General features: G+C 60.3%; 2 protein-coding genes across 6 annotated transcripts; both read right to left on the bottom strand.

Moving 5' to 3' along the window:
• Positions 1-220: 220 nt before the first annotated feature.
• Positions 221-1,713, bottom strand: TSTD1 (thiosulfate sulfurtransferase like domain containing 1). Of its 2 annotated transcripts, XM_047092880.1 has the most exons (4): positions 1,469-1,713; positions 1,177-1,299; positions 512-674; positions 221-417 (listed from the first exon to the last, which is right to left on the bottom strand). In XM_047092880.1, the coding sequence occupies exons 1-4, from the start codon at positions 1,542-1,544 to the stop codon at positions 366-368; spliced, it is 414 nt and encodes a 137-aa protein (XP_046948836.1). In that variant the 5' UTR covers positions 1,545-1,713; the 3' UTR covers positions 221-365. The 2 variants fall into 2 exon arrangements, with proteins under 2 accessions (XP_046948836.1, XP_046948837.1); XM_047092881.1 differs by lacking the exon at positions 1,177-1,299 and having other exon boundaries at positions 1,469-1,493.
• Positions 1,714-1,836: 123 nt separating this feature from the next.
• USF1 (upstream transcription factor 1) lies at positions 1,837-7,004 on the bottom strand. 4 transcript variants are annotated; one of them, XM_047092877.1, is made up of 11 exons: positions 6,606-7,004; positions 5,505-5,699; positions 5,046-5,095; positions 4,771-4,886; positions 4,318-4,419; positions 3,886-4,081; positions 3,575-3,662; positions 3,381-3,439; positions 3,163-3,257; positions 2,798-2,926; positions 1,837-2,714 (listed from the first exon to the last, which is right to left on the bottom strand). In XM_047092877.1, exons 2-11 carry the CDS (start codon positions 5,510-5,512, stop codon positions 2,523-2,525), a joined length of 1,035 nt encoding a protein of 344 aa, XP_046948833.1. In that variant the 5' UTR covers positions 5,513-5,699; positions 6,606-7,004; the 3' UTR covers positions 1,837-2,522. The 4 variants fall into 4 exon arrangements, with proteins under 4 accessions (XP_046948833.1, XP_046948832.1, XP_046948835.1 ...); XM_047092876.1 differs by having other exon boundaries at positions 5,505-5,597; XM_047092879.1 differs by having other exon boundaries at positions 1,837-2,612; positions 5,505-5,597; positions 6,606-6,997.
• Positions 7,005-8,133: the final 1,129 nt, after the last annotated feature.

Raw genomic sequence — 8,133 nt, 5'->3', positions numbered from 1 at the left:
CTCTGGGCTGATGGCTCAGAGCCTGGAGCCTGTTTCCGATTCTGTGTCTCCCTCTCTCTGCCCCTCCCCCGTTCATGCTCTGTCTCTCTCTGTCCCAAAAATAAATAAACGTTGAAAAAAAAAATTTTTTTAAATAAAAAAAATAAAAAATAAAAATAAAAAAAATAAAAAAGATTGGGAGTGTTCGCAGTGCACCTGACAAACTAAGTGCTTCCAATGCTTCGAGTAAACGGTCTTTATTTGATGCTTTTGCGCGCAGAGCACTGTAAGCAGTGCGCAAGCTGGGGAGTCAGACCCTCCACCACCCGCAGTTACGGTGGCCGCGGTGGGGAGGGAGAGGGGGCCGTCAGTAAGCCACCTTCTACCTAACCTTCTTTCTGGAACCATTCTCTATAGGCCCCTGCGTAGTTGCGAGCCCTGTGGAGACAAAAGGGGGAGGGGGTGAGGGAAGGACAGGCCCGGGAGGCAGTCCCCAGTCACCCCCAGCCGGCGATGCACACCTCCCCCATACCCTGTGTATCCAAGGCCCTGGGCCAGCTGCGTGGCCTGCAAACCCCGCTTGCCCATCTGGCAGAAGAAAATGAGATTCTCATCGTCCCGCTTCGGCTTCTCGGCGGAGTACAAAGCCTGGAAAGCGGCGGGCTCCATTTGCAGGGCACTTTCCAGCTCAGACACTGGGAGGAGTCGAAGGGACAGAATGGGAAGCCGGCGGCTGGCGATCTCAGGTTCACACCGGGCCCGGCAGGACTGGCTCCTGCGGCCCGAGCGCGTCTCCGGAGCGCCCCCAAACCACACCCGGTGACCACGCCACACCCCAACCTCAAGGACAGGGCAGGCCCGCCCGCGCAGGAAGGCGGCCGCACACAGCTGAACGGGGGCCACCTCCCCTGCGGCGAGGAGGAGCGGCGGGCGGGCGCCCGGCCTCGGGGAGGTCAAGCGCGGAGCAGCGGGTCCGCCCCTTCCTCGCCGCCTGCGATCCGCTCAAACTGGAAGGGCCGGTTGCGCTGCCAGGATCCGCCTCCCACCAGCGCTTCTCCAGGAAGTCGGGAGGTGGGTGGGTGCGGGCGGCTTAAGGCAAGGCGGGACCCCCGCAGCCGTGCCTCCCCCACGCCGCCCTAGACGCCCCTCCTGCACGGCCTCTAGGCCACCCGCGCGGGCGTCCCCTCGGCCCCCTACCCGGGATGTTGAGCGCCCCCGGGATGGTCCCCGCTGCCGCCTCCTCCCGAGATCTCACATCGATGAGCCGGGCCCGGCCCGAGGCCAGGAGCGAACGCAGTTCAGGGAGCGAGACCGTGGGCGCTGAGGAGGGAGGCACGAGAGCCTGGAGCGGAGCGCGGCGCCCCAGCCCGGGAGCGGGAGCGGGAGCGGGAGCGTGCGGACCTCCGCGCCCCCCGCCGCCGCGCCTCCTTCCGGGGGCTCCGCGCGCTCCCGGGGGTCGGGGCCAGGCCCCACGTCTCCCCGCAGGTACCTCCGGCCATGGCGCGCGCCGCGACGGCGAGCTGCAGGAATGCGGCCCCGGGCCGCCCCCTCCGTGCCCGCAGCATCTCCCCCGCCTCCCGGAGCCGGGACCGGAACCGGAAGCGAAGGCGCCGCCTCCCGATCTGCCCCCTCGGCACCTGTTCGCGCGCGGTACAGCTGATACCCCCGCCGGCTCGAGATTCTTGCGACTGCCCAGCGCGGACGGTCAGGCTTGGCCCAGGCACCGGGACTGAGAGTCATGAACACGGGAGTGGCACCCCACCCTAACCTGGGCCGACCAACCCTTCCTGGGCAAAGTGCAATGTGCCCCCCCCCCTTCCGCCCTGGGGCCCACAAAAAGGAAAACCAGGAGAGAAATGTGGCTCTGAACATTTTATCTTTAAAAAAAAAAAAAAGAAAAGAAAAGAAAGTAAAAGAAAAACCGTCCCCACAAGGGGGAAGGCCCCAAGTGGGCCCCTGTCTGTTGTTCTCCCCGGCTCCAGAGACTTCTGCATAGGCCTTAGATGCTTGCCGGCCAATCTCCTCTTCCCGGGGGCAGCGGCCGCTGCTAAGCATCCTTTTCCCCACTTCTTGCTAAAGCCTGTTCCCCAGAGTCCTCAGGTGCACATCTGGGCCCCAGGGCGAGGAAGAACCAGTGGAAGAGAGCGCCAGAGTCCTGGGGCAGGCCAGAGCATCACTCGTTAGCGGACCCTCTGCTGGCACTCTAAGCGAGCACGGGGCAAGCTCCCCCCACCCCCGGTTCTGTGTGTCCAGTATCCAGCATGGAGACAGCACATGCATGCGCAAGAGGGGCACGAGGGCCCAGGGGCTGCATGGCGCGCGGCTGGGCAAGGCTGTCCGCGCCCGCCCACGCGTGTGTTTCACACCACTGCAGGCTGCTCGATCACAGGGCCTCAGTTCAAAGCCACGCCTTCTGACTCCCCCTGGTCCCACGCCAGAAGTGGGCAGTGAAGGAAAGGGGCACGGGGTTGGCCTGCTGCTCCTGGGCTATGTGTAGTTCTCAGAAAGGGGCTGTAGGGCCCAAAGCCCCGGAGTCCCCAGAGTTAGTTGCTGTCGTTCTTAATGACGACCTCTACTCCGTGGTGCCGCAACTGAGCTCGAAGCAGCAGGTTCTTGTTTTTGAGATCTTCCACCTGACGCGGAAAGGAGGCGATGAGGAGAGTAAGTCGAAAAGTTGGCACTTTTCTGACCTTCTTCAGGCATCCACTAGTGAGGGGAAGAGGATGAGGCCCGCTCTATGGAAACCAAAGGAGGGAGTCCCAAACTGGCTCAGGGGCCCTGGAGTCGAGGAGGGCGGTACGGAGGACAGGGGTCTGACCTGCTGTCGAAGCACATCATTGTCCAGCTGCAGCTGGTCAAGCCCTTGCAGTTCCTCAGACAACCGGTGGTTACTCTGTCGAAGCTCCTGGATATAATCACAGGCTTTGGAGAGAATCCCACCTTTACTCTGCAAGAAGAAGCCAACAAAATGAGGACTAAGGTGCTCCCTGCCTGGCCTTCCTAAAGCACACACACCCCCTGGGCCTCGTTTTCCCCTAAGGACGGTGGGGTGACCTTTCACAAGGACACGGGGAACCTCAGAGAGAGAGAAGCACGGGTTCCTGCCACGTGTGCCCTCTCCACCAGACGATACCAGGACACAGAACCCGGGCATCCGGCCCACTCCCGGGGCCCTCCCGTGACCTGGCCAGACTTGGTGCTCTCCATGGAGCAGTCTGGGATGATCTTGGACAGCTGCACAATCCAATTGTTGATCTTGTCTCGGCGGCGGCGTTCGACTGTGGGGCAGAGCGGAGGTCAAGGTGACTCTGTGAGAACCCCCCCCCACCGGCCCTGTCCAACTCCCCAAGCTCTCTCGCTCAGACACCACGCTGTCCCCAATGCCACCAAGCAGTACCCACCTTCATTATGCTGAGCCCTGCGTTTCTCATCCCGAGTGGTCCGCGGAGCTTCTGACTTCCTGACGACAGAGCCCAGGGCGGCCAGGGTAAGGGAAGGACGAGAGAGAAGATTGGAGGTGGGGTTAGGGGACGACACAGGAGTTGGCGGGGATCAAGAACACCACGGCAGCCGAGAAGAACCAGGGGTCACTCACGGGGAATAAGGGTGAGTCCTTGGGGCGATGGAGCGCTGGCTTCCTCCCTGCAACACTTCTTGTGGCGACATCATCACAAAGAATTGGCCTGTGAAGATGCGGGGTCGGTTCTGTCAGGACGTGGGACCAGGAACCTCATCGAGCTCTGAGGCCAAGGCCCTGGGATCCTCTGAAAAGGACACACTTCCTCCTGCTGGAAGGGCAGCCCCAGACTCACTGCCTGCCCAGGTCTTAGCGATCGTTAAGGGGTCATGAGGAAAGGCCCCCTGTCCCCAGCCTTGTCCCTCCAGCCGCACCCTCACACGTCTCACCGGTGCCGGGAGGGGTCGCCTGCCCCAGCAGTGCCTCTGAGCCCTGCGTCGTGACAACCGCGGCCGCGCTCCCCGAGGTGGTACCCGCGGCCCCATCGCCCACGGCAGTGCTGGGGAAGTAAGTGTAGTGCGTCTCAGCAGCTGTCCCCTCGGCGTCAACCGTATCGTCACTGGTGAATGCACCTTGGATCACCGCCTGGGAAAGGGAACATGAGAACAAAGTTCAACGACAGTCAGGTACTTCCCACCGAACTACTCACTGCACAGCTATCCCCGAGAGGAAGGAGGGAGAAATATCGAGAAAGGGAGAACCTAGCACCTTGGGACAAAGCAGCCCCAGGTGCCTCACCGCCCCCAGCCCCAGCCCCAGCCCCAGCCCCAGCCCATGGGCTCAGCTTCATTTTCCTCCCTCCCCAGCCCGTACCCTGGTACCTGGGTCATGGACTGAGTGGCAGGATAGCCACTGATGGCGCCAGTCCCCTCAGTCTGGCCATCCAGCTGCCCCTCAGACACCTGGATCACCCTGTACATCACCTAGAAGCAGGAGGAAAGGGAAGCGGTGGGGAGGGAGAGAGAGCAGGAGAGTAAATGGTGGGGACCCCAGGACCCTCATAAAGCTTCTCTCAGATAATGCCCCAAAACAAGAGTGCGTCAGAGACAGAGATTCAGCCACTCTCCCCTCTTTCCCCAGAAGTTTCAGCACGGCCCCACCCCCACCCCCAATCCCTACTCCAAACCTCATCCTCCAAGCCCCTCCCCACCCCGCAGGGGTCCACACCTTCGCCCCACCCCCACCTCCAAGCCAGGTCTCCCCCTGAGGGTTCGATTACCTCCCTCAACCCCAACCCCAGGTAACACCTGCAGGCGCCTGGCCCCCTCCCTTACCTGGCCCCCATTCTCAGTTCGGAAGACGTACTTGACGTTGGGGTCAGGGAAGGTGGCAGCTGACTGGATGCTGGCAATGGCCACGCTGGTGGGGTCCTCCCCAGTTGCCACCGCTCCTGAATTAAAAGAGCGAAGGAAAACTCTGCGAGGTATGGACTTTCTCCCTCTGTTCCACGAAGGACAAGGGTGCATGGGAGGTGCGCCCGCGGTGGGGGGGGGGGGGCGGGGAGGGGCCACGATGGGCTCTGGGTCTCAGGTCTGTTTCTACCACTCACCTTCCTGAATCTGCACTGTCCCCTCTTCCGCTTCAGCTGTTTTCTGCTGCCTGTTTGTGATGGGGGTGGGGGTGGGGGGGGGGGAATAAGGCAGGAAGTGAATAAAAAGCTCACTGACCCAGTTCCATGTGGCTCCCAAACTCCCATGGCCTTCCCAACAGATGCCGGGTTAGGTTAGCATAACAATCTAACTGGTATTTACTGAGTGTTTATTGTGTGTGCGTAGCACTGAACTCAGCACTGAACACGCGTTATTTTAGCTCACACGAAGAACAGCACGATGAGCTAAGCGGCGTCACTCGCGTTTTGTAGACGGGGAGCCGGATCACAACACTAGTAGGTGACGGAGCTGAAACCGGAATCTAGGTCTGCCTGACTCCAGAGCCAGTGCTCTCAGCCGTTCTGCGTCCTCCCCGGCCTCCCACCTCCCGCCCCAGACCCTACCTCTTCTTCACTCACCCCTTCATCTCTCTGTAAGGGGGCACATCCAAGGAACTGGTCCTTCTTTGGAAGCCTTTGTATCTCCCGCCTCACAGGCCAGAGTGTTAAGTCCTGGTAGAAATCAGGGAGTTTGCGGTGAGGCCAAGAAACTGAACAGCCTGTTTCAAGAAGCCGGGCTCCATGAAGACTCAGCCAGGAACAAAGTGCAGTCACCTACAGGGGACAGTTTCCTCCGTTCTGATGCTGAGAGGTGGGCTACAGTACTTGAAAAAGTAACTCTACAAATAGTGCTCCTCGGCCCTCCGCGATCACTCCAAGTCATGTGGGCACTGGTGCTCCTTCCCGCTTCTCAGCACGTACCAAGAAATTTCTGTTTTCAAATCTAGGAAGGGGACACCTGAAACCCACTGCTATTGGCACACCTCCCTGAACCATAAAGAACATCCGTGGCCCCTGGGCCTCATTCTGCTTAGCCCCTTGGGCTCTTGTTTTGGGGTGTCCACATTTGTGTCATCTGCTAAAGACCCTAGAGTCCAAGTGTGTCCTCTACAAGCCCCTTCTATTTTCTTCACCAAGCCTTCCCGTGGAACAACACGGTTGCTAAAATGTTGCCATGACAACTCCAAATCAACTGAATCCCAGCAAGAAGGGGGAAAAAAAAAAAAAAAAAACCACTCCAGGCTCAAGGTTCGGGAAGGAGAGACAATGGAAAAGGAACTCATTTGCAAGGTGCCCGCCTTAGGACCCTGACACCCGGCCGGAGGGCAGGAAACACAAAGAGCGGAGAAGACAAATGTCTCCAGAAAGATACAGCTACACGTACAAAACGACAAAACGATCCCCGCACGAGAGGGTAAGCTTTTTGGTCAAAGGTCCCCCAAACCTCTACCTATCCAAGGGAAATCTTCAGCGGATGATTGACAAGCCCGCATCGAAGGAAAGTATTGACCGAAAAGAGAAGAAAAAAAAACCAACCAAACAAACAAACAAAAACAAAGGGCGAAGAAAAAAAAAAAAAAAAAAAGAAGAACCGAAAGCGAAAGTGTCCGGAGGAAGCAGCGCAGCGAGAAGATCCCAGTCCCTAAGGGGAAGTAGGACCAGGGTTTCGGGACCACCTACCTGTCCATCCTCAAACCTACGGAGGAAGTGCCCCTCCGAGGCTTGCTGCGCTGACCGCAGGAGGAGGCGATGGAAGAGACGGCAGGGCACAGGAGGCGTCTCTATCGCCCACAGCTGTCAGCCAGGGGCAGCCTCGGAGGACACCCAGCAGCGGGGTCAGGCCGCTTATTCAAATCTTAGTTGGACATCCGGAAGCATTTCCTGAGCATTAGGGGATGCGACACGGAAACGCGGACGGGATGTTGTGGCGTGCACGCTCGGGCCAGCAGGGCCCAGCAAGAGCCCCCGCTACGTCTGGACACAAAGGGGAGAACGACCAGGTCCCGAGAGAAGTCGGGCGCCCGACCTTGCCCGAGAACGCGGCGCGTCCCTGCAGGCCCCGCAGCCAGCAGGCGCGAGCCCGCGAGCCCGGGAGCCCGCGAGCCCGGGCGGCCGCCGCGCTCCCTCGGCGGCCCGGCGCTGCGCTCGGCGGCCCGGAAAGGGCGCGGGGCTCGGCGGGCCCGCGGTCCCGGCCCCGCGGCAGGCAGCGCAGGAGGGCGGGGACGCGCGCGCTCGGGGGCGGGGAGTGCGCTCGGCCCACAAAGGGGGGCGGGAGGGAAAGAACCGGGCTCGGCCCCCTCCCGCAAAACAAAGGCTTCCTCCCCGGGAGGTCCGCCACCTGAAAACGGGAACAAGATCCACGCTGCCCTGCCTTGCCGGCCCACCCAGCCCCTAGACTCCCGGCTCGCGTCCCGTCCCGAACTCACCGGCCAAGGCCGCCTCAGCCGCCGATCTCCCCCGACCGTGTTCTCCCTCTCCGGACTCGGAGAGCTCCATGGACGGCTGCTCATGCGCACTCCCGGCCTGCGGCCATGTTGCTGAGGGGCGGAAGTGTCTCTCTCGACCCGCCCAGGCTCTGAGCGGCCCCACTTCCGGCCGTTCCCGCTTGAGGAAAGAAGCGGTTGGGTGGGGGTGTCGCCGGGGCGTAGAAGAAGTCACTTCCTGGGGTCCGGGGAGAGTAACACTGGAGTATTTGTGGCATTCGGCAAGAACGGGAGAAAGACGACTGATGCGTGCTTCCATCTTTCTGCTGGACAAGGCGTTTTTAGGGGCAGAAGGGAGGGAGGTTGGCTTAGATCAAGGGAGAGACGTCGGACGGAGGCGCCATCTTTAACAAGGGCTACTTGGGAGGCCATCTTGGGTCGGGACGCTTTTTTGCTGTCCACGACGCTTTTTGCTGTCCGGGACGCTTTTTTGCTGGAGACGAAGATAGATTTGGGTATATTCCTTTGTAGTAGCGTCAGCAGTTGCTCACCCAAAGACCCCCCCAGAACTTCCAGTTTTTGTGAGGCCCTCCGTTTCTGTGAGAGGGATCTTGGTTCCCATTCCTTCTTGGTTAAGACCTACTCTTAATGGATTTGGAGCAGTGTGGTGTGATCAGAAGAGTTTAGCCTCTGGAGCCAGACAAACTCGGATCTCAAACCTGCCTCTGCCGCTTCTTACCGCTGAGAACATTGGCAAGCCTTTTGACTTAATCAGCCTCAGTTCT

Source organism: Lynx rufus, unplaced genomic scaffold (genome assembly GCF_022079265.1).
Source record: "Lynx rufus isolate CCGP_SWC_20201006 ecotype Redwood Valley unplaced genomic scaffold, mLynRuf1.p SCAF_31, whole genome shotgun sequence".
Taxonomy (NCBI): domain Eukaryota; kingdom Metazoa; phylum Chordata; class Mammalia; order Carnivora; family Felidae; genus Lynx; species Lynx rufus.
The sequence above is the reverse complement of the archived record's forward strand: the minus strand, read 5'-3'. Positions and strand labels throughout refer to the sequence as shown.

What these genes read in the sequence shown, in the direction of transcription:
- TSTD1 (XM_047092880.1), bottom strand. Translation starts at nt 1,544, where the DNA reads ATGCTGCGGGCACGGAGGGGGCGGCCCGGGGCCGCATTCCTGCAGCTC. An exon ending in GGCGCGCGCCATGGCCGGAG is followed by an intron (nt 1,300 to 1,468) that starts GTACCTGCGGGG and finishes CTCCCTCCTCAG; the next exon opens with CGCCCACGGTCTCGCTCCCT. An exon ending in GGGGGCGCTCAACATCCCGG is followed by an intron (nt 675 to 1,176) that starts GTAGGGGGCCGA and finishes GACTCCTCCCAG; the next exon opens with TGTCTGAGCTGGAAAGTGCC.
- USF1 (XM_047092877.1), bottom strand. An exon ending in GAACTGAGAATGGGGGCCAG is followed by an intron (nt 4,420 to 4,770) that starts GTAAGGGAGGGG and finishes TCCTGCTTCTAG; the next exon opens with GTGATGTACAGGGTGATCCA. An exon ending in AGAGCACCAAGTCTGGCCAG is followed by an intron (nt 2,927 to 3,162) that starts GTCACGGGAGGG and finishes TTCTTCTTGCAG; the next exon opens with AGTAAAGGTGGGATTCTCTC.